We start from the raw sequence: 26445 nt of genomic DNA on the forward strand, positions 1-26445 counted from the left end.
ATCACACAAAACAAGGAAATCACGTATGAAAAGTAAAGTATATAATTATATGCATAACAAAATAATTTTGGATCATATATACATAAGAAATACATGAGTTTATAAATACAATCACATTATAAATGACATCATGTACCTTATACAATCACAAAATTTGTACTCTTTTTGCTTTTAATCCCACAGAATTCTTATTAATCACCTCAAGTCTAAACTATCCAGAGTTCCTCATAAAGGACATTGTCATCAATTTCATAATCATTTGGATTTTTATCATTGCTTAATTTCAAGTTTAAATCTTTGCAATGTTTTAAGATATCTTCCTCCTTCCATTGTTTCAATGTGTTGACATTATGGATGATTTTAAATATTTCATTATTCTTCTTTAACAACATAAACATTTCAATTACAGATGATAGAGTGCTGTTTAATATCGTAAAAAAGAAGTGTATTTTAAAATTATCTTTTGCACTAGTTAGAGGTTCATCATTTGCTTCATAACCAAACATTCTTTTTTTCTTTTTCGAATATCTGGAAAAACTGGTTCTACATCCAAAATATCCGCTATCTTCTTAATAATTAATTAATAACACTTTCAATCAATATCACTTAATTAATAACGCTTTCAAAATTTTTATGTCCTATAATCTGTTAATTCTTTTGTAATTTGTTCAACACATTCAATAACTTTGTAATTTATATGAAGGATTTTGCAACATTTTACTGATGACATTAATTTTAGTTAAAATATCATGCCATTTAATAATTGAACAAAGAAATTTAAATGACCTAATTTTTAAAACAAGATTATTAGCTTGCACCTCTTAATTCAATATCTTTATTTGTGTCTTCAGTTATTTCCAAGAAGGCTTGATAAATTTCCTGTATGTTAATTTTCAGTGGCTTTATTGCTTCTATATGGCTTTCCCATCTTGTATTTGACGTTTTAAAGTTAAACTTTGAATATGAGAATTCAATATAGCCCATCACTTAAAAATAATTGTAAAATTCTTGGCCAATGGAAAAAAAAAATCAACTGTTTCAAAAGACATTTTTAACACATCATAAACTACTAAATTTAATGAGTGTGTAGGGAATAAAAAAATCCAGAAATTTGTTTCTGTATACCTTTTGGATATACAGAAACCTAAATATTCTTTTTCTCAGATGTTTGAATGCGACATAAATGTTTAGACATTATTATATCATATTTTGCAACAAAGAAAGCTCTAGAATTTGTTTCAATAATTTTTTTGTGAAGCCCATTATGTTTACCATGCATATTTTCACTATTGTTATATCCTTGACCGATGAAAGTAAAGAAAGATATAATTGTTGTTGTTGTTGTGGAGTCTATTGAAGAGCTTCTAGATATGACCGTGGAACTGCTTTGACAATCTGTTGAACTTTGATGCAGTAGAGCTTTCCTCCAAGGTTATTGTCAATTTTCTGTAGAGCAGCAATTGCTGGACAAGAATTGATATGGGCAGGTGATAGTTCAACTCCTGGACAGTTCTTGCATGCTATATAGCTCCTACTACCAACTACTGTCTGGCTGAATTTTCATGCCTTTAAAATGTTCCGTCCTTAGTCTGATGATGATTGTGGTTATTTCTCTATTTTCACTAATTTCACTGATTTCATTCTTCTCTTGAGTGTTTGTTTTACCAATCTTATTTTGGCGACAGAGTTAGCATCAGTTACTGATAGTAGGTGTAATTTTTGAGGTAAATGTTTGAGGTTGCTTCTTTGGCTAGACTGTCTGTGCTTTCATTGCCTTCAATATTTACTTGGGCTGGTATCTATTGCAGTATACAATTCTTATTTTTCAAATTTAATGTTGTTAGTTGTTCATGAATTTTCTGTGTGAGTTTTGTTTTTCCATTTTTTAATGCTTCAAGTGCCAATTTAGAGTCGCTGTAAATGGTTATTCCTTCCGTAATGTTTATTACCAGATTAGAGAGAACTTGAGAGCTGTTTGTATGGCTGCTAATTCACAAGTGAAGTTTGAAGCTATTTTGCCAACTGTGGTTTTGATTTGCATTTCCTCGCCTCCAAGTAGAGTTGGAAAAACCCCTGAACCTCCTTGGTTGAGTGCTCCATCAGATGATCTATCATTGTAGGCAATAACATAGTTTAGATTATTTAAGTTATGTATAGTATCAAGTCCTATTCTTTTATTTTTTTGCTGTGAATCCTTTTTTGGAACAAGGTTCTAGGAGATTTAAGTTTATCATTGTGTTTTTTGCTAGAATAGTGGAAAGGAATGGCGCTTTGCTTATTTCAATGGACAGGTGTTCTAAGTCAATCCGTTTTCTAATTTCATGATCGTATTGTAAAGTTGATGATCTCTTTAGTCTAGAGTTTTCTTGTCCAGGCATCGAAAGTCCTGAGTAAGATGTAATCCTGTTCTTGGCTCCTGATTCTGTTAGTAAATTTAACTATGGAGAGTTTTTCGTCTCTGTCTTCTAATATGTGAAGTCCACACTCTTGTTGAGCTTTTAAATTATTTGTGGATGAGACTGCACCTATAATAATTTTTGCTGCTCTTCATTGTACTCTATCAAGTTTTACTTTTGATCTGGTAGAAGCTGGAACCCAGATTGATGAGGCATATTCCGTAGTGGGTCATGTAGTTTTGAGTGTCTTCGGTTTTGTTGCACCCACTTTGTTCCGCAAAGCCTTTTGATGATATTAAGCTTTTTAAGAGCTTTATTAGATATATTTGTAATATGAGTTGTAAATCTCAGTTTAGTATCTAGGGTTAGGCCTAAGTATTTTGGAGACTGTTTTTTCTATTTTGATATTATATATTTTGATTTGGGATTGAAATTGTGTCTATTTTTTCTCTGAGAAGATGCTCAGTTTTGTTTTTTCTGGGTTTATCTGTAATTTAAGTTCCTTTGCCCATCTTTCTAAGCCTTTTATTGAATTATTTACAACTTTTTCAGATTGTTGAGAATTACTGCTTGTGTGCCAGATTGCTATATCGTCTGCGTAGCATGCTATTTTTGTGTCATTTTTTATGTGAGGATGAATATTATTATTATTACCCAAGACCCCGTGGAGTCAGACTCATCTGGGAGATCCTTTTATCATACACACACAACTCATCATACCGTGCTTTAAACACACTCAAATTCTCAGACACCACACTCTCAGGCAACGCATTCCAATCATTCACAACTCTGCATGAAAAAAAACTGCTACTCACTCCCCTACTCACACCCTCTTTATACAGTTTCCAAGGATGACCTCTGGTTCTCCCCTGATCTCCTGCTATTTTCTGTAGAACCTCTCCAGCATCGATCCTATAACAACCCCTTACCAACTTGTAGGTCTCTATCATATCTCTCCCTCTTCCTCCTGTCCACCAGACTCTGCAAGTTGCATCTTCTCAATCTTTCCTCATACTCGACATTCCAGAGGTCAGAAACTACCTTAGTCAGTCACCTTTGGACCCTTTCCAACATCTCTTCATCCTTCTGAAAACCTAGTGACCAAATCTGGGCACAATAGTCCATGTGTGGCCTAATCAAAGCCTTATACAACAGAACAAGAATCTCCCTACTAATACACATCAGTGTCCTCTGCATCATTCCCAGAAGCCTTTGTGTTGTCTTCACAATTTTGGCGATGTGTCCCCTAAATTTTAGATCCTTATCCACTATCACCAGATCTCTTATTTCCTCTACTTCCAACAATATATTCTCACCAAGCATAAATTCTGCATCCCATCTTTGTTTTCCAAATTTTAAAACCTTACATTTTGCAACATTGAACTCGCATCCCCAATCTATTCAAGTCTTCTTGTAGGGCCACAACATCTTCACTACTTTTTATGGTTCGTCCCAACTTTGCATCATCTGCAAACAACTGAATATCTCCATCCAAATCTTTGCCAATATCATTAATATACAAGTTAAACAGTAATGGCCCTAAAACAGCCCCCTGAGGCACTCCACTAGTGACTTTCCTTTTCCTGGATATCGCACCCCCATACACAACTTGTTGATACCTATCAGATAGCCAGTGTCCAATCCAATGCACCAATCTAATATCCAACCTCATCTGCTCTAGTTTGACTATCAACTTATCATGCAGTAATCTATCAAAAGCCTTTGCAAAATCTAAGTATATTACTGTGTATCCTTCTCCTCTGTCCAAGGAATCAGTCACCTTATTGTAATAAGTAAGTAGATTACTAAAACATGACCTCCCTTTAGCAAATCCATGCTGGCCATCAAAGATAATACCATTGTTGTCAACCCAATTCTGGATCCTAGTTCTCACAAGCTTCTCCAACAACTTAACTACAACACCTGACACACACAGATAGGCCTATAGTTTGATGCTTGAGTTCTATCACCTCCTTTATGAAGAGGCACAATCTTGCCCTCCTTCCACTCCTTAGGAGCTTGACCCAGTGCAAGACTCATATTAAAAAAATATGTCAAGGCTGGCGTCAACTCCCTGACACATTCCTTCAGAACACATGGTGATATATTATCAAGTCCCACATCCTTATTTACATCTAGTTTGCTCAACTCCCCATACATCTCTTGCTCACTTATAGTCAGTCTCTCTTCCCCATCATCAACTGCTCTCAATCTCTCCATGAAGTCACATTCACAAGATTGAAAGACCTTTATGAACTTCTCATTAAGTATCTCTCTCTCCACCACACCTTCTGCAACAGCTGTCTTTATACCATTTTCTCCAATCAGTGTCATCCTTCCATAATCATTCTTTCTTTTGCTGGCTACATATCGAAATAACTCCCTAGGATTCTTTTTGGCTTCATTAGCTAACTGCTGTTCATATCTTTCTTTAGCTACCCTCACCAACCAAGTCACCCACCTTGCCTGGTTTTTGTAGTCCTCATGGAATTGGTTATTTCCACTTCTCTTATGCTGCCTCCATAGTGCCCTTTTTCTCTGTATCGCATGCTTAATCTCTTTATTCATCAATTTCACACCTACTTTATTTAACCTTCTCACCCTTGGAATACATTTAGACATTGCATTTACTAGATAGTTTTTGAAAATCCCCCAAGTTGCATTGATCTCTTTTCCAGCTAACTCCTCATTCCATGCTACACCTGCAAGCTGTCTCCTGAGCTCTTCATACTCACCCCCCCCCCCCCTTGTAGTTCCACATATATCCTTTGTTCATATTGTTCATATAGATGAGAAATAGGAATGGGCTTAAGACAGAACCTTGTGGGACTCCAGCCCAAGTTCGATGCATGTTGGAATAAATTCCATTAACTTTTATTTTCATTTTTATTCCTTTCATGAAATCAGAAATCCAAATTAATGCATTACCCCTTATTCCAGTATCGTGTGCAATTTTTATTAATTTTTGTCTCCGAACTCGATTGAAGGCAGCTGTGAGATCCAAGAATATTGCTGTTTTCTTCTTTGGTGGTTTTTCTTGAAAGCCATCTATGACTGATTGGCATAGATAAAATAATCGATCTTCTATACTGTGTTGAGACCTGTATGCAGTTTGGTAGCAGTTGATTTGTTATTTTCTAAGAGCCAGTTCATAAGTCTGGTATGTATTATTCTTTTGTTTGGTTTGCAGAGAGTGCTAGTCAAAGCTATTGGTCTGTAGCTTTTACAGTCATTAGGGTTTTTGTTAGGTTTTAAAGAAATAATTATCAAATATATTAGAAATGAGATTCAGTGATTGTAAATGATTTAAAATAAATTCATATAATCCCTGACCGGTAGTGTCCTCAACAGCATAAAATCCCCCAAATTTTTTCGTGCGTGAAATTTGTTAAGTTTTTATTTTTGTTATGATATACAAATCTAATAACAGAGTTAATTGTTCCATATGAGTTATGTCTGGAGTTGTATCAAGAATTATCTAATAATATTTTATGTTTTGAACCATGTATAAAATTTGTTTGTGTATACCTTCACAAATCGTATGAATTATTTCATTCTGTATGCCATCTCCTAAATAATGCATAGTATTCTTTTTCTCAGATGTTTGAATGCAACATAAATGTTTAGACATTATTTTATCAAATTTTGCAATTTTTTTTTCCCACTAATTTAAAAAAAAATTCCCATTATCGTAATCATATAATTTTTTAGATGATCCTCTAAATGCTATACACTGCTGTGATAAGTACTGGATTATGTATATTAAGTGTTCAATAATGGATTGCCAATATTATTATTATTATTTTTTTTTTTTTTGGTATTGTACAATTTCTGTTCTACTACATCAATCATACTTTTGTTACTTAAAGACATTTTATGTTTGCTGTATTTTGTACATATTTTTAATATGTATGGTACTTATTTCATGTTTTTTTTTAGTATATGTGATAAATGTTTCCAGTTATTACAGCATTCATTGCTAAGTTTTGATATATGATCAAATAACTTGCAACAATAGCAAATTAACAAAATTTGTGATATCAAGTATATCAAATAATTTCTATTGATTTTTTTTTCCCCATTTGGGAGCGTTCTAATGAGGCAGAAAATTTTCGACCAGAATCATCTTTAGGAAAATTATATTCAATTATCTGCTGCAGGGAATTTTTTACTAAACAATCTCTTATTTTTATAAATAAAATTTTTGGCCAAATATCTGGGTCGTTTGCATCAAATTTTAAAGCAGAGCTTGATAATTCAGTTTTGTTTGAAGAAGAATCTGAATTTTCTTCATCTTCCTTTTCTAATGTCCTAGAACAGCTATCAGCTTCTACTTCTTTTGAAGTCACAGCACAGCTACCAGCTTCAGTTTCTTCCATTTCTTTGGTCTGTTTTGTTTCTTTTGATGTTATTGCAGCACTGGCACCAACTTCAACATCAGTAGACAAAATCTTTTGTTTCTTTTCTAAATGTGATGTTTCTGCAGTCAAGAATTTATCTAAGGAAACAGCCAATTCTTGTTCAGTTTGCTATTTCTTTGCTCTTCTTTTCCCATATTGGACTGTGAACAAAGTTGTTAATTTTTTTTTTTTCCCTTATAATATTCTTTTTCTGACGTCTACAATTCAATATTTAAAATTGAAATATAATTATCAATTTTTAAGAATTTTCATGATGGGTTGGGTTATATATAAATAAATTAATTAACGAATTGATAAACAATATTTTAAATCAATATTAAATACATTGATTTTTCAAGCACTATGCTACACCCTTTTACAATATAATAAATATTACTTACCCTTGGGATTATATTAGCAGGCTTGTCTTGAAAAATTATCAGTTCAAATATATGTAAGATACAATAACACAATGACAATACCATACATGTGCAACAATGGCTATACTATGTCTAAATGAATACAGACCAGATACATATATGGACATTGTATATATATAATCCTGGGATTTCTTAAATTGTGCCATAAAAATAACTTTTATTATACATATAGTCAATCAAAATGCTTCCTTTGATTAGCTGCCCTTGTACAGTGAACAACCTGCACATCCACACGCAGCTGTCCTGTGGCATGCACTAATATTACATTTGTCTTATTTATTTCTGCTAATCCAATGAGAGAGAGAGAGTGAGATATATGCTTTACAGAATTGAAAAAGAAGAGCGAGGGAAAGAGCAAAGGAAAGATCCAAGAAGGGAAGAGCAAGAGAGACTTGTGAGGAAAGATGAAGGTTAAAAAAATTTTAAACCGTTTGCTAGAAGAAACTTTGGAAGTAAAGAAAGATGGAATAAAGAACTGTGCTGCAAGTGTTAGTTATATTTTAAACATAAGTCCTACAATTGTGGTATATTTTCCTTCAACTTAAATTTTGGAAGTAATTCCTTGCCTAAAGTAACTACTTTGAAGACACTCAGTTGCAAAGAATTCTCCAGTTGGTAGTCAGGTACTGAAATGCAGTGCAAAAGCATTCTCAGTTTGTATCCAGGTAACTTTCCTTCCCATGTATTGCTAGTTGAAGGGCCAACAGAATTAAGTGGCATTGTTTCTAGGTACTGTGCAAGCTATTTATTCTTTCACTATAAAAAAAGAGATGAGATAGTAAATTCATATGAACTTTGTATAATAATGTACAGTGTCAAGTTAAGTTTTGTATTTAATAGACTACACTCATGTTCAGAGAAACTGCATCACCTGCTGTAACCATGTTTTTTTTTTTTTTTTGGTAATTAAATTTGAATGCCTATTTGAAAAGGGATAATAACACAATAATTATCACAAATAATGAAGAAGATAATATAACATTTTTATTTTTGATTAATATTTGGCTCTTTTTAGTACAAGATGTGATATAATTAGGAAATGACAACAAATGATAAATTTGTAAAAATTTCAAAATGGAGTGAATATTTTCACTCCATTTTGAATATTATGCAGTAATATTTTCACTAGAAAAACAAATACCAGTATCAAAACTTAGTTCAACTACACAGTTTTACTAACATTTAAAGCTAAAAATTCACTTTCTGCTGTTTAGTACTTTGTGGGGGGTCCTCCTCTTACCTTTATTACAGCTTAGCATCTACAGGGCATTAACAAAATCAATTTTCTGATGAATGCAACAGTCACTTCATGGTTCTATATGCTTATAATGGCTTCTTGGAGTTCCCGACGTGTTTTCAGCTTCTTGTGTATTTCAGTCTCCATTTGGTCCCACAAATTCTCAACGGGGTTGAGATGATCTGGACTGCTTCCTGGCCAAAGTACTTACTGAATCAAGTCTTCATTGAGTCACATTAACCTGCAACAAAAATTAAAACTTTTAAGTACTAAACTCAATTTGTATGGTGCATTTTAGGGTTATAATAACATTACTTACACTTTTTGCCATATGACAAGGGGGCTGAGTCATCCTGAAAGATGCAGTTCATTGTTACAGTAAAGTGGTCTCTGATAGTAGGCAGCAATTCTTTTTCTAAAATTTTCTGGTGCAATTGTGCCATCACTGAACCTTTTGTGAAATGCAAGCGACCAACACCATGATATGACATGCAGCACTAGATCATCTGACTGTTGACACCACTCAGTCAAGGAATTCTTCCCATGATCATCTGCAAACTGTCTGTCTGCCATCGGGGCCCTGCAGGTTAAACTTTTTCTCATCAGAAAAAATTACTCTTTTCCCACTGATCAATGGTCCATTTGGATGCACCAATTTAACCGAGCCAATCTCTTTTTTTTTTTTTGGTTAACAAGGGCTTCTTTTTAGGGCACTTGGTTATCAATTTCTGTCGAATGAGTCTTCTCCTGACAATTACAGAACTTGGCACAACTCCCGTTTGTTCTTCCCAGTTCCATTTCAGCTTCAGTCATGGATGATGCACACCAATTTTTGAGGAAGAGCTGCTTTAGAACTCAATCTTGGCATGGTATAGACAGTGGCTTTCTTCCTGTCCCCTTCTTCCTTTCAGCAGATCTGGTGTCCTTCACTTTCAACAGTAGCTGTACCACAATAGATTGACTACAAGACTCCCTTTTAGCACAAGAGGACTAGCCTTCTCTATTCAAAGCTTGAATCACTTTTTCTGCAGGGTGTTACCTGCATGTAACTAGCCATAGCGATCTCAGCATGAAAATATGAATTAAATCGAGTTATAAATAACATTAATATTATTAATATTAATATTTTATGCTTGGAGGGTGGTGAATGAGTGGAATGGGTTGCCAGGGGTGATTGTGGGTTCTTCATCGGTGAATGAGTTTAAAGAGAGGTGTGAATGATGGTTTTCCTACGATGCACACCTTCTGACACTATGGAGATAACCTGAATAATAATAATAATAATTTATTTAATAATAAATTAATATTATTTTTTTTTTACATTGAGAGACTTTCAGTTTAAAATTTACTTTTCCTAAGAATTGTTAGATAAGAGTTGTTTAAGTATGTTGGCATAAGTATAATGATCTGTAATCAGATCATTTATGCTTTTTTTCTTATAGCCGTCACCTTGCTGAATCATCTCCCTATTATGAAGCTGTTCGCCAGAAGGATGCAGAAGTATTATTTTGTTGTGAACCATATGATGAGTTAGTTTTAGTTCATCTACATCAGTTTGATCAGAAGAATATAATTTCTGTTGAAAAGGAAATGTGGCGAGAGAAGGAAAATCTTTCAGTTGACAATTTAGGTAAGAGGTGCTTTAGAGTATTACATACTCTGTGTAATTTAAATAGAGATAATATTATGTATTTGTCACTTTTTTATATATATATTTTTTTCTGATACTGAATTAAACAAAATGCATACATCAAAAAATAAATAAATAAACAGACTGTTAAATGTGATCCAGTAAGTTAAAATCTCTCATATGCAGCAAACATTTCAAAAGTCTCTCTCTCACACACTCACAGTTTAGACAGGTTGATTGTAGAAGAAACTGATAAAGAGATGGGATTTTAGGGTAGAACAATAGGAATATGTTGAAATTAGGTGTAATGATGCAGTCCAAGGTTGTAAATAGGTTTACACTCCTTCCTATGAATGTTGTCCTTCATTTTTATCAGGATCCTTGGGTGTATTTGGTGCTTTGATTTCTGATAACTCTGCAACATGAGAATAATCTGTCTAACTTGTTTCACTCTCAAGGGATTTAACATATCATGTGCCATCAAAGAATAAACAGATGAATTTAATTTATTAAATATTTGAATTTTTTTTTCTCTCAATTTGTGGTATACAGCATAGGTAAAAACTCGAGTAAAAATGACATTGTTTATTATAAATGTGAAATGCTGAACTGTAATGCCTGTTTAAGGTAAACAACTGTAATTGCAGTTGTGCTCAGTTATAATTACGCTTATTATTATAGATTAAATAATTTTTGGTAATGATACACAGAACTTGCATTTGTCTTTACTGGTATGAATTGTATATTACTTATTATAAATATCAAAATCTTCAAGAATATCGTCTTCTTTTTCATCTGTATCCCATCTTGTTCCTGTTATTACTAGAGTACAATGTTACTGCTGCACTTCTGATTGGGCACCTATACACTGTAGTAAAGATAACATCACATATTAAGTTTTATCTAGGTTGTGAAGAATGTTTATCATTTCAGCTGAAGGTAGATATGCTGATCTTATACAGTGTGGCAGAGTTTTCCTCTCATGCAAACATTGACAGATACAATAAACTTGCCTCATGGCCATAGTTGCTCTGGTATAGTTTTAAATAACAACAATAATCTCTCCAATTAATGGACTCCTATTCTCATTAAAATATATCAAAATCTTATTCATTACATCAATCTTATCTGGATCAAGAAAAGTAGCATGTGTTGTATGATACATGGCAAAATTTTATCAAGTGATTATACCTTTTGTTGATGAGAGATCACCATGCTTATGGACACTTGAAGTAACTTGAGAAAGTATGTTTAATCTCTGGAATATCATCATCATCATCAAATTCCTGCTATGTACCCTCAAGGGGTGTACAGGACATGATAGCGCTACATGAAAAATTTAAATCATTACTAACTTCCTATTTACAATTTTCCTCCAAATCAGTCTGTTACTTGTCAAGACTCCAACATTACCAGATCTTATATTTCTATCGTCTAAGGCATTTTGTACCGTATCAATCCACCTATATCTTGGTCTTCCTCTGGGACGTTTTGCTGCCAACTTGGCAGAGAACACTTGTTTTGCTAATCTTTCCTCGCCCATTCTGTTTAAGTGACCATACCACCTGAGATTAGCTCTGCTAACGCATTCCTGGATGCTTGACATTGTCAGCATCCAGGAATATTAGGAAAGAATATTCTCGTTTTTAATATGATATTGCCATTGATGCCATCTGTTCATGCCACTAATCTTTCTCAGGACTATCATATCTGCGGTCTCTAGTCTTTGGTCAAGTGTTTTACTTCAGACCCAGCTCTCAGATCCATGAGTTAAAACTGGTTTGAACACTGTCTTGTATACAGCTAATTTAGTGTTCCGACTAATTTCAATCTTATTCCATATGAATTTATTCAATTGACTGCTTACCATACCAGCTTTGTTGATTCTGTTGTCTATTTCCATATTTAATTTACTATCTTCACTAAAAATCATGCCTAAGTACCTGAAATGTTTTACTTGTTCCACAGGTTTCCCCATTCACAATACAATTGACATTTTTAACAATTCTACCTATTATCATTGTCTTTGTCTTTTTAATGCTGACCTTCATACCATATCTATTACAACAGTTATTTAGTCAGGGAATCTTGAAAAACTTGTAACGGATTTATTGATAAGTATAACATCGTCCGTATAAAGCAAAGAGCTGACATTAACATCTCCAATTTTGATATCATGTTTAATACCACTTTCCTTCATAATGTGATCCATATAGATAATGAATAACAGAGGGGATAATGTACATCCTTGTCTCACACCAGATTTTTAACATTAAACCATCTTCCTGTACTTCCTTCAATTCTAACTGCTGACTTACAACTCAAATAAAGACCAAGTATTGCTTGATATAATGTCCCATTGACACCATATAACTGTAGCGTATTGAATAGCTTCTCTCTTGGCACCTTGTCGTATGCCTTTTCCAAATCGACAAAACTTAAATACAGATCTTTGTTATATTCCCATGATTTCTCCACTATTTGTCGTAAAGCGAAGATCTGATCCTGACAGCCTCTATTTGACCTGAATCCAGCTTGTTCTTCACCAAGCTTTTCTTCCACAATTCTGCTCAACCGTTTCTCAAGTATGCTTGCATATATCTTACCCGGAACATTCAACAGGGATATACCTCTGTAATTCTCACATTGTTTTATTTCCCTTTTTATATATAGGTATTATGAGAGCTCTACTCCAATCATCAGGAATTCGTCCCTCTGTCCAGGCTTTCTGAACTATGCAGTGAAGCCACTGTAAGACTTTTATACCACCATACTTCAGCATTTCTGGTCAAATATCATCTACTCCTGCTGCCTTTCCACATTTCAAGCCTTTGATGCCTTTTTCTACTTCAAGTATGGATATGTATTCCTGACTGCATGCATGATCAGTGTTTTTTTACCACTGTGCTATCATCACTGCTTGTTTCTTTTAGCAATTTTACTCCATACTTCAAGGATATCTTTTTCTCCCATTTTCATTTCACCTTTATCATCTCTAACTACTTTTACAGCACTCTTTCCTCCATTCTTAAGCTTCTTCAGCAACCTCCAGAATATCTTACCACTTTCTTGATATTTATTTTCTATATTCTTGCCAAAGTCTTCCCATGACTTTTGTTTAGCTTTCTTACATTTGTGTCTGTATTCTCTAAGAACACAAGCTGACTAATTTGCCAGGAACTTTTGATATGCTTTCTTCTTTTCCTTCACTGCCTCTTTAACTCCCTGTGTCCACCATGGAGTTCTAATTTTTCTATCCTTGCAGACAACCTCACCACATGCCTCTCTGGCTTAATCAATCAGGGTTTTCTTCAAGGCGTGCCAGTGAATCTCCAAGGTTTGGTTCCTGTTCTCAAACTCTTTCACTTTTCCTTCAATAATTCTTTGTATTTTAGTCTATAGTTCACATCTGAGAGCTGCTCAAGTTTTATTCGCTTTAAAACTTTCTTACATGTCATTCTTTTCAATATGAAATTCAATTTTATCCTCTCAAGACTAAATAGTGATCACTTCCAATTTCAAATTCTTTGTACACTCTGGTGTCCTGCACCAGGAAGAAAACATCACTATCAACAATAACATAGTCAATGAGACTTTTCTTATTCCTTGCCTCTTCTCTCTCTCCATGTGAATTTGTGCACATTTTTATGTTGGAACACAGTGTTAGTAATAACCAGTCCATGTCCTGAGCAGAAATCCAACAGGTATTTGCCATTATTATTAGCTTTGCTCTTTTCTCCAAATTTTCCCAAAATATTTTTGTATGTCTGACAATCACTTCCTTCTCTGCTATTTAGATCCCCAACAAGGACCAACTTTTCCTTTTTCATTGTGTCAGTAGCTTTCTCTAGAGCCTCAAAAAATTCCTCCACATTTACCTTAGTAGAGCCTTCTGTGAGACCATAGGCACAAATAAGTCTCATTGTCCACTTCCCCATTCTGATATTTGCCCAAATCACTCTACTTGACACTGCCTGCCATTCAAGATGAGCCTCGTATTTTCTGTTGAATACTATGGCTGCCCCTTCTTTTCCTTGATTGTCATTGCCTGAATATAACATTTTGTATTTATTGCTCAGACCAGTTTTTGTCTTTTTTGTTTCAGTCACCCCTATTATGTTGATCTGGTACTTATCTAATTCCTCCACTAGCTCCATTTCTTTGCCATTCAGGCTTCTTATGTTGATAGTACCGATCTTTAACTCTGGTGATGTTGAGTTGCGGTGTGTTTTCAGATGTGTTCCAGTAGCTGACTTCTCGCTGTTCGCCCTGGTTCCCTGGCGAAAACAACGGGATCCTTGTTTAACCGGGCGATGCCCCAGCCGGCATGAAATTTTGTCATGTTGTACCATCATTTTTTATTTTGGTTTAACCAATAGGAATACAGTTTGGTCGGCTAAATCCCAAATTGCCAGCCCATCCTCGTTCGTTCAGTATCCAGGTAGGATACTGAACGAACGAGGGTGCACCACAAGAAGGTGAGGATTGAACATTAGGTCAGAAGCCCTGGTTGGTTCTCCGCATTTCTTTAAAGGCTATGCATAGGTCTCCTCTCAGTTATACAGCTTTGACCCTTAAGCACCCCTGATAACAACATTCATGAAAATATTCTGTTTTGCAGAACTTTGTCATCTCGAGCAACTGGAGAAGAAATATTTCACACTCTCAGTAATTACATAATACACAAAGGGATCCAGTGGGAAAAATGTACGGGCTTCTGTTTGGATAGAGCTCATGCCCTTACAGGCAGGCATAGTTGGGAGTTGTTTCTATGGTCACGGAAGTGGCTCTGGATATGAATTGGGTATATTGTTTCATACATAAGGAAAGATTGGCCTCCAAAGGAATGCCACCAGAATTTAAAACTGTGCTATACAATGCTGTAAAGCTAGTTAATTTTATTAAGGTACAACCATTAAATAGCAGGTTATTTTCAGTACTCTGCAATGAAATGGGCAGTAAATATATACAACTTTTGCTTCATTCTGAAATTCACTGGCTTTCCAGGGGCAAAGTACTAACAAGATTATTTCAATTAAGGCAGGAAGTTTTATTGTTTGTAAATGAACGTAATTCTAATTTTGCATCACTCCTTGTTGACAAAGCATGGTTATCAACACTATCCTAGCTTTCTGACAGTTTTTTGAAATTAAATGAACTAAATCTCTCCCTTCAGGGAAATTCTTTAACTGTTGTTGATGCCTATGACAAAATAAATGCATTCGAGAAAAAAAAAAAAAAAACAGGAGTTGTGCATTAGTTATGTTAAAGGCAGATAATTTGCACCTTTTTCAACATTGGAATCCTTTTTAGTGGAAAATGATCTTTTTGTTGATTCTGAGTTTCTGGAAAGGGTTTGTGACCACCTCAAAACTCTGAAACAGAATTTTGAAACATATTTTCTGAAGAACTTTTATAAGAAATTTCTGTGGGTTCGAGATCCATTTCAGGCTTATAGTCATGAGAATGACCTTTCGTTATCAAAAGATCATTCAAAGGTTAATCAAACCAAGATCAATTCCGTGATCTTGGTTTGGCTCAATTCTAGATCTCGCCTTCAGTGAAAAGTAAATTTCCTGAATTATCTGAAGCACTGAAATTCATCATGCAGTTTTCAACAACCTATCTTTGTGAGAAAGGATTTTCATCGCTCCTTCAAATAAAAACAAAATATAGAAATAGTCTTTGTGTGTGCCTATCTTCGACTAAAGTTGACCAATATTGAGCCAGATATCCAGCAACTCTGCAAAGGCGAGAAGCTGAACCATCTCATTAAAAGTAAGTAGTAACATAATTATATCATTATTTATTTGAACTACAGTTTCCGATTATTCTCGTTACTGGTTTTGGAATTAACCCATTTCCAAAATCGTGCAAAATCGAGGATGAAACAAAAGTTACACAAAGTGATGTCACAGTTAGGCTCAGCTCTGCTGGCGAGGAGGATAGCTGCCCACGTCCCGTTTAGCAAAGTTCTGTATCTCGTACTGTTGCTTGCAGGAATATGTGGCTGAGCACACCGAATTTGTCGCATGCAGACAAAAACATCTGTACAGTCATGGACTGTACAGAAACAAACATCACAACGTAACAAATACAAGCAGCACACAGGACGGATATAAATAAAACTGCCACATGATTAATGAATCTGCCAGATTTACTATGGCCACTGCTGTGCCTCTGGATAAAACAGGACGGAAATAATTAAAACCACCATCATAACACGATTAGTACAAATCACATGTGTACAGTGCATATGGTCACTGGCAGGAAAATGCACCCGACCATGTGGATGGCACTTTGCAACTGACATCGTGGGTTGGAGTGTTTATAGATATCGGGAAGGACCTCACATAACAGGATGCCTTAAATTTTTTTGCTGGTCATGGAAAACTCGTCAGGGAAATAAGGCGATTTGTATTAGTCGGAAGTGAGTGTGTGTGTGGATGTTCTGAGTGAAATATTTGGGTATATGCAGGGGATTGTTTGGATAGGACAAGGGATGTCAAGTTCGTATTCAGTATTATGATGAATGGAGATAACAACAACATTTTTCCTTCGTCTCAGAATGCACTTAGTGAATGGAACAGTTTACATGGCGCAGATCGAATCAGAGAGTGCGTGAAGATAAAAGTTGTTGTGGGGCTAGCTTCATGAGTGTGGGCAGATGAATGGGGATAACATAAAATATACAAGTTGATGTGGATAGATGAATGGGGATTAAAGATAAATCATTGTGAGGAGATGAATGGGAGGTGTCAGCGGGACAGCGCTGACATACCCATTCATTTGCCCACAGCAAATCGGAAACTGATACCTTTATTTGTTTAATAAAAATTAAAACTTTGTTCAGTGACAATCATGTGTATTCAAACATGCTTTTAGATTTATTATGTTTTTCCAAGATGTTGGTAATCCCCACATGCATTTTTTAAAAAAATTACATAACATAGTGGTCCACAGAATTGTTTTAGGCATTTTACTGGTCCTTGGGCTTAGAAAGGTTGAGAAACGCTGCCATAATGCAATGAACAAACAACAGCCATGTAACCCACCTTAATAAGATAGGGCCCCCTTTCGCTGCTATGGCTGCAGCAATCCAACAGGGCATACTTTCCACAGGCATACAATAATGATCAATTAGAATTTTAGACCATTCTTCCTGTAGGCATATGATGAGGTCCTGGACTGTTGTGGGGCAGACATCCTTTGACCTCACCTGATGCTCCACTTCATCCAACATATGTTCAATAGGATTGAGATCAGGGGCCTGCAGAGGCCAGTCAGGTGTAGTTATGTTCATGTCGCAAACTATGCAGTTGCACAGCAACCTTATGATACAGTCTCTTTATGCTAAAAGAGACAATAGTCATTTCTGTAGAAATGCCACAAAGTAGAATGCATTGCATTGTTCAGAAACCTCTCAGCATAATTCAGTTTTTTTGTCACCACAAGCAAAGGTTCGAGGCCAAAGCAGGACCATACCATCACACTGCTACCTCTGAATTTCATAGTTGGGTTATACACTCTGATAAAAGATGTTCACTGGGCATCTGTCATAGCTTTCTAAGCTTCCTTGTCTCACTGTACACATTCTTTGCACCAATGAAGATGACATTACATGTTGATCTGAGTAATGTGGCGCTTGCACACTGCAGTCCTACCATGGAAACCCATGTTGTGAGCCTTGGTTCTGAACGTTTTTGTGCAGATTTATGTTCGAGTCGATGTCCAGAACTCCGCATTCAACATGTCTGCCAACAAATGGTGAATTTTACATATTATCCTTCATAGCACCCTACCGGCATGTTCAGTGAGCGTGGTGGATCGTCTACTGTAGGTAGCACTTGCAGTTGACTCCTTGTGCTTCCATCTCAGTATAGTATCACTGATTGTTGACCCAGGATGTCAACAAATTGCTGAACAGATAAGCCTGCAACATAGCATCCTATCATAATGCCTCTTTCAAACTCCATTGATTCCCTTCTCACAGCAATTTCACCCAGACACAGTTGCACTGACTAGGGAGCATGATGTTCCTTCAACTTATACAGGCCACAAACAAGTGACTCATTGCATAGTAGCATGAGCACCTTGCCCATGGGAGTGTCTGTTGACGTCTTTTCAAGCAGTGTATTTGAGGCAAGTAAAGATTTAAAACAATTCATCTTCCAATCAAAATTGGAAGATGAATTGTGTAAATTGCCAACAATTCTCTCCACACATCATAGTTCACCATCTATACATTATATTATACTCAGCTGGCATCCACCATACAGCATAGAAGCAAGCCCACATAAAGCTAATTCCAAAAAAAGTGAATGCATTTATTAACCAACTACTGATTCACTGGTCTCACCTCAGCATTGTCCAAAGTAATGGAGAAGGTCATCAACAGTCAACTTCTTCAACGTTCATAGCAGATCAGATCAGATCTCCTGACCTACATCATCTACCTCTGGACATGTGACAAAGTGTGGAAAAACATGCTGTTGCACTTGACATTTTAAAGACAACTGATAGTTTGGCATCGATGACTTCTTAGTAAATTGCATCTTGTAGTCTTGCCTTCCTCCATTTGTAGCTGAATATCCAGTTTTCTCTTAGGTTTTTCATTAAGTGTAATGATAGGTGGTGTTCTATTCAGATTTGTTAATGTAAGTATTCCTGAGGGTTATGTTATTTCCCTTCACTCTCTCTCACACACAAATTCAGGAAAACTAAATTAATTAGAGTGGATGCAGGTGAATGGGTATGAAGGCACCCATGAGGCAAGAGTGAGAGAATGACCAAAAGGTGCAGAATCTAGTCTCTCAAGCAAAAATATTGAATAGGGTAGTCAATTCAGGAAGTAAAGGTGGTTAGGAACCTAGAGGGATGCTGCAGTTTCTATATACTGATACCAGAAGTATCAGGAACAAGATGAGAAGTTTTTGGCATTGGCTGGTACAACCTACCAAAAATTACAGGCATTAATGAGACTTGGCTTAACAGCAGATGATGTAGTTACAGGGATAGAATGTGAAGGTATTTTCAGGGAAGATAGGATGGATGGAGGGATACTGCTGATGATAGCAGATGAATTGCAGCCAAAAAGAATAGGAGATACGCAGCAGGGTGGTTGTTCACTTGAAGCAGTCTGGTGTGAGGTCAAGACCAATAAAACAAAATATACAGTTGGTTGCTGGGGGAGGGGGGGGGTTCCAGAGATGATCTAGAACAGCGCCTCCCAAACTGTGGGCCGTGGCCCCCTTGGGGGCCATAGGTTTAGTTGAGGGGGACCGTGAAATAATGAAAACAAATTTAAAATGTTTTAAGACTAAGTAAATGTTTTTATTTTAAAAGAAACGTATTTAACTTTTATTATTTATTATTTCTTTTTTGTTATTTTTTATATTTTAATATCAAGAACTGTTGATATTGACTTTATATACATATCAAAACTCGTTTTATATTATCACTGTCATCGGAGCTAGTTTTCTGTTACCAATAAAAGTTTCGCATATACTTCACACATGAAAAAAAGCTTAAACAATTCATGTGGGGAGATAGTAACTGGCTTGCAGTGAACATGCCCTTCCTAACAGCCACTATACTGCAGAGGCAATAAAAACAAGTGCTTTTATTATGTCAGTGAATAAGGTAGGAGTCTGTGTAATATATTTCTCAACAAATAGTGCAATTAGACACAACTGGGATCTCTGGAATAAGGTTCCAAATTATCTAATCCTCAGGCTGCCCATGATAGTAAATGAGCTCTAGGTTCCATTCTTTTGTAGATTTTTTTTTCCCCATCCACAATAGATTTGTTGTAAACATATAGTATTTATACTGGATGGGCTAAGCATTTGTTGTTTTAAGGATACTTGCGACATAAGACTGAATGATATAATCACGTAATCACAAGAAAGATATTTATTTAACCAAATATTTCGGTCTGGAAATAGCAGACCATCGTCGGTGGTATTACAAGAACAGTTTAAAAAAAAAAAAAAAAAAATATATACAAGCTAGAATGACTGCATATCTATATCAAAAATCTGGGAAAGCCTAATCAAGATTACTCATTAATTTTTTTTTTTTTTTTTTTTTTTTTTTTTTTTTTTTATAGCAAATTCAATCATGTTTCTACTTCAAAATATTTCGTTTCATACTTAGTGATATAACATCACGCGGCATGTTCTAATTTCAACGATCTATTGTTAGTATTCTAGCTTGTATATTTTTTTTTTTTTTTTTTTAAACTGTTCTTGTAATACCGCCGACGATGGTCTGCTATTTCCAGACCGAAATATTTGGTTAAATAAATATCTTTCTTGTGATTACGTGATTATATCATTCATGGGCTAAGCATTTTTTCTATTTTTATGAATTATATATGTAATATATTTTTGATAATTTATTTATTTATTTTTACACAATCCAGAAATCCTACTCTAATTACTACAGAGCGTTTTCAAGCCACTTTAGCCTTCCAATAATTAGGATGGCGGTCTCACACCAGGCAATGAAATTCATTGCCCACCTAAAAGGCAACAGTCTTTGCATTTGGTGAGCAGCTAACCACTGGGATTGAATTTCCATTAAAAAAAAGAAGAAAAGAAAATTGAGGTCCATCACTTTTAACACTAGAATAGCATGTTCTTTTTTGATTAATAATTTAGCACAATAGTTCATGCATTCTCAGACTGTTTTGCGAAGTATTAAAAGCTAGAGTTTCTCAGAAGAAAACAAATTTAACCGCCTTTCTCAAAAGAGATCCAGAAAGTTCATTATCCTTGTTGGGATTTGATTTGAATCCAAGTCTTTTCATCTGGGAAATATGTAATAATAATAATATGATCACATCCATGACATAATTGACTGTGTTGGGTGGCCTACTGCGATAGGTCCTGGGGCTCCATCGTACCTCAGTGGAGATCCAGAATCCCTCAAAGGCGGCCATTCCACACTACACCCACAAAAATATTTCATCTCATAACTGAATATATTTTAAGACTGGTGTGTCTGTTTTTCAGGAGGAAAAACCTAAGTTTCTGGGAGTAAAAAAAAAAAAAAGCCCTGCTATCTTCATGTCATCAGTTAAGATAACTGTTCGTCAGAATGTAATTTCTGAAATCTAAAAATGTAAACTGTAGTCTTAAGTGTGCATGTTTCTTGCATAAACAAATACACATACACACATTTTTTATTTATTATATATATGTGTGTATACATTTTATATATAATATTTTCTCCTTTTTTACTAGAAACAGAAGGTGATAGCTTGTCAAAATCGGATGCTAAAAATCTAATGGATTGGCTAAGCAAAACACTGGGATACAAAATTCATAAAGTACAGGTACGTATATACTGACATTATTTACTGTTTATACTGGAAACTTATAGGAAATTTTTTCATTTGGTTATACTGTAAATTAAAGATAATAAGAAATTATATACTTAGTTTCCTTTATCCAAGTATAAGCAAACAAAGTTTGCACCTGAAGTATTTTCAGGACTGGGGCAACTCGTATGTAGAAGCTAATGACTTCACATCACTTGCCTTAGTATCCCATAGTGCAAAGCACATATCCTTACAGGTATGTATAATGCTATGCATTATAGGAAGGGTCACTACCCAGACCGGTTTCGGCCTTTATTGAGGTCTTTTCAGTTTTGCCCATCCTGAAAATACTTCAGGTGCAAGCTTTGTTTGCTTACACTTGGATAAAGGATTAAACCAAATATATGATTTCTTGGAACTTCCAACAACTTTCTCTAATCCAGAGTAATTTAATAATAAGGTGTGACACCTTTTGGCAAGTCGTATATAAAAATATGACTTTCATTACTTAAACCTTATTATCACCTCTGGGTCTGGTTCCCACTGAAGAGACTTCAATAAAGTTCGAAACAAGTCTGGGTAGTGGCCTTTTCCATAATGCATAGCATTATACATACCCATAAGGATATATGCTTTGCATTATGGGAAGTTCAGTTCAGCTGAACACTCTTTTAGCATACATGCTGATACCCATCAGTTCCTACTGCAGCATTCTTATTCAGTTTGTGCAACAGTTCTAGTACTTCTTCCTTATTCACATGAGTTTCCTCATATGGTCAATACTAAGGCAAGTGATGTGAAGTCATTAGCTTCTATATACGAGTTTCCCCAGTCCTGAAAATACTTTAGGCACAAACTTTGTTTGCTTACACTTGGTTTAATCCTTTATCCAAGTATATAATTTCTAGGTATTTTTAATTTATGGAAACTTATAGGGTCTGAAGTTGCTTGAAAAGTTCCATGTTTGGTCTCTAGCAGGTTTTTTGCACTTGGCAAAAAATGAATAAAAAAATCTCTATATATATATATATAAATTAATAAAAATGGGGAGAAAGCTTTCATATGTATGTGAGGAGTGGTACACTTCAGTTACTAAAAGCTTTGCGATTCCTGGTTATTCATGATTTTTTTTTTTTAAAAATCTTCCCATGTGAAAATGCACATTATTCATGCTGAACTATGGAATTGTTTATAAGTTTCAGTAACACTCCTAGACTTCACCTGTTGACCAGGTGAATTCTATGTATTTTATGGCTAGAATTTAAAAATTGAACTTTTTTTTGTCAGGCTACTCTGCTATAAGTATACCTGTAACGGAGTAGCATAATTAATTATTGCTCAGTGATAAACATAAAAAAAAAAAAACACTATTGTCAGTTATGAAAATATATATTTTGTAATGTCAAACTTAGTGGAATTTAAGATAGGCACCATCAACATAAGAATCACTGAAAAGAGATGGAACAACCAGAGGAATTATGGAAATACCATGTCATACATAACTGGTGTTACCTAAATAAACAAAGAAATTTCTAATAATAATTATGAGGTTGTATTCAGGCAGTAGTGATTAGGGAAAGGAAAGAGCTGTGGTATTGAACACTAAAACACGAAGACAAATTTCCTGAATAGTAGGTCATGTTTCTCAAATAGAGAAAGGTGTACAAATTTTAAAATAGGAAATTGGACAATGAGAGGGTATATAGTCCCATGGAAGGTTCTTTTTAATCCTTTGTTCCAAGGGTGTCAAGGATTAAACAAGAATATTTAGGGACATGGGGGGGGGGTTCAAGGTTATATTGTGGGTGGTTGGTGTAATTTATCGCTTGTGTAAAATTGGTGATTTTTATCTGTTTTTATTGTGTTTTTTCATTAGAAAATGAGTTTTATAGTATATTAGAGTAGATGAAATGTAACGAGAACAGTGAAGTGGGGAACAAGAAGATATTCTCCAGTAAAGACGATATTAAAGCGAATATTGAAAATAATTTAACCTCCAAGATCGCTAAGTTAAAGCAGATTATTAGATAGATGATGGAAGGAACTACAGAAAGTCGAGCAGCATTTAGTGGAACACAGAGAATAAAAAAGTTCAGCAGAAAAATGGAAAACAAAGCATGGAATCAGGTGAGTTAGTATGTAATAACAAAAATCTGGTAAGTAAAGTTGATTATAAAAAGAAGGATGTCATTTGGTATGGTGACTCTATCATAAAACATGCCATTGATGAGCAGTTATAACGTCAAGTTTTCCCAGTGCAAAAATTAAAAATATAACACAAGCAATTCAAAAACAGAAAAGAAAAGTAAACATGTAATTGAAATAGGCACTAATGACTTAATTAGTGATAAGTTCAGTATGAGAGAGGACATGAAAGGGTTGTTGGAAGAGGCAAAAGTGAAAATAGTAAGTATGTTGCCTCGGTATGATAAAAATGAATTAAGAAGAAGGGCTATGATGGCAAATGATTCTATGTGTAGAGTGAGTTTGAGGGAAGATTGGATTTGTATAAAAGGGACCAGCCTACACTTGAATTCATTTAGCATCAGGAGTCTTGAAAAGTTATTAATTGATATAAGACCTAACACAGAGTCAGAAAAACTGAATGTGGTGTGAGGATTCATGAGAATCTGTGTGTAAGAGTGACAATGTTAGGTAACTGTGTTAATGATGGGAGTGGCTATTATTATTATTATGGAAATGATTATGAAGAGAGAATGATTCTGTGTTTGTTTGGTTCAGACCTGTCAAGCATGTGTAACAATGTCTCCATATGTAAGGAACTAGATAAGAACAGAGCTCTGCAAGTTGTCGAATTCTGTCATGCAGACCACAGACAAGTGTATGCAAAAGAGCATGCAGGTAATTTATTATGTTTGTACACAAATGCTAGGAGTATCAGAAACAAAGGAGTAGAGTTTGTTGCCTTGGTTAATATATTGGAACCTTATATCATAGGCATTAGTGAGACCTGACTGTCAGAAGCAGACATACAAACTGGTTTCGAGTGCAAATAGTACAGTATTTTTAGGAAAGATGGACAAGAGAGGAGGGGGGTATGCTGCTAATGATATCAAATATCTTCAATCGAGTTAGAGTTGAGACCTATAACTGCAATACTAGTAAAAAATTTTCATGTGGCAGCGAGTATGAAGCCACCTGGTGTGAGGTGGAGTCTAACAAAATTAAATACACAGTGGGGTGTTGTTACAGACATGGTGGATTGGTTGTTAGTGATGAAGAAATTCATCAACAAATAAATACGATGGGTGCAAAAAAGTAATCATAATGGGGGACTTTAATTATCTGAACATTGATTGGGTAGCTATGAAATTGCACAAGAAGAATGGAACTAAATTTATTGAGCTATTGTGAGACAACTTTGTCAAGCAGCATGTTACAGAAAGAACTCAATGTCAAAGAGTGTTACATCTGATTATAGTGTCAGAGAGGGTTTCAGTTCAAGATGTTACTATTCTGCCTCTGGTTGGTGACAGTGATCATGCGGTACTCACTTCGGAAATGGCTAAGTTTATGAATGTTCCATTCAGAAAAGTTTACATGCTGAACTAGAAAGCAGGAAACTATGACCATCTGAGGAGTATCCTGGGTTCTGTGCCACAGTATAAGTTGTCGGATAGGAAGAATATCGACAGAGCATGGGAAGTACTTAAAAAATACTTAAATTATGCAATATTGGAATGACTCCTTAGAGTTCAAGGAATAAATAGAGTAGAAGTGAAATGGATGTGTAATCTAATTAAGCAAGATGATGTGGAAGGAATATTGTGTGCATAAGGATGATGTCAGTTGATAATTATAAGAGTCACAAGTGTTGTACAGAAAGCTAAATCCCAGTATGAAAATAAACTGGCTCTGCAAGTTAAAGACAACCCAAGAGAATTCTATTGTTATGCTGCAAGTAAAAGAAAGAATGAATTTGAAAGAATAACTACTGAATGTAGATCGTATGCGGGTGACTAATGCAGAAGTGATTGTTCAACTAATGAGCAGCAATTTTGCTAAAAGCTATCAACCTGGTATATGCAACATTGAACTCATTGCTATCTCTTGACCATATGAGGAAACTCATGTGGATAAGGAAGAAGTACTAGAACTGTTGCACAAACTGAATAAGAATTCTGCAGTAGGAACTGATGGGATATCAGCATGTATGCTAAAAGAGTGTTCAGCTGAACTGGCTATTCCCCTGACCAGGCTATATAATATGAGTCTCAGAACAGGGAAGATTCCACAGGAGTGGAAAGACCATATGGTAGTCCCATTGCACAAAGACTGATATATTCAAATATTGACCAATCAGTATTTGAGGAGTTATGGTGAAGATTTGGAAAAAGTTGGTTAGGGTTTGCATTCAGAAATGGGTTGACAGAGAATCTCTACTTTCCAATGAATAACATGGATTTACTAAGGGAAGGTCATGTTTTAGCAATTTGCTGACATTCTATGATAATGTTACCATTGAACTAGACAAGGGGAATGGATATACCATGATACTTTTTGAATTTGCTAAGGCTTTTGACAGAATATAGCATGGAATACTGCTGTATAAATTGGAGACTATATTTGATTGGATTATGAACTACTGGCATGGATAAGAGGATGGCTGACTGACATATCAAAAAGCAGTATATCCCGGGGGGGGGGGGGTGAATCTGCAAGATTCAAGGTAACCAGTGATTGCCTCAAGGAACAGTCCTTGGTCCATTGTTATTCAATCTGTACATTAATGACATTGAGAAGGATATGACATGTGACACAGCTATTTGCTGATGATGCAAAGATGGTAGGGTAATCAGGAGTGCTACTAATATGCAGTATTGGTGGGATTATGTTTGAAGAAACTGATGAGGCTATATCTTAGAGTTTTAGTAAACAGGAAGTTGAGTTCAAGGGTCATATAGCAAAAATTGTAAATACAACTTAGAGAATAATGGCAACGCTAAAACAAACCTTGACATGCAAAGATAAGGAAGTCATTTTGCCTCGTTACAA

The 26445-nt window shown here is 35.2% G+C and overlaps 1 protein-coding gene across 1 annotated transcript in view; it reads left to right on the forward strand.

The window, feature by feature from the left end:
- Trap1 (TNF receptor associated protein 1) overlaps positions 1-26445 on the forward strand; it is a 271125-nt gene that overhangs the window by 224608 nt on the left and 20072 nt on the right. The window contains exons 13-14 of the mRNA XM_090403299.1: positions 9916-10103; positions 21353-21444. Coding sequence (XP_090259425.1) covers positions 9916-10103; positions 21353-21444 — 280 coding nt within the window. The remainder of the gene's footprint in view (positions 1-9915; positions 10104-21352; positions 21445-26445) is intronic.

This window comes from Typopeltis vanoorti, chromosome 13 (assembly GCF_054136105.1).
Source record: "Typopeltis vanoorti isolate ZY-2024b chromosome 13, IOZ_Tvanoo_1.0, whole genome shotgun sequence".
In the NCBI taxonomy this organism is placed as follows: domain Eukaryota; kingdom Metazoa; phylum Arthropoda; class Arachnida; order Uropygi; family Thelyphonidae; genus Typopeltis; species Typopeltis vanoorti.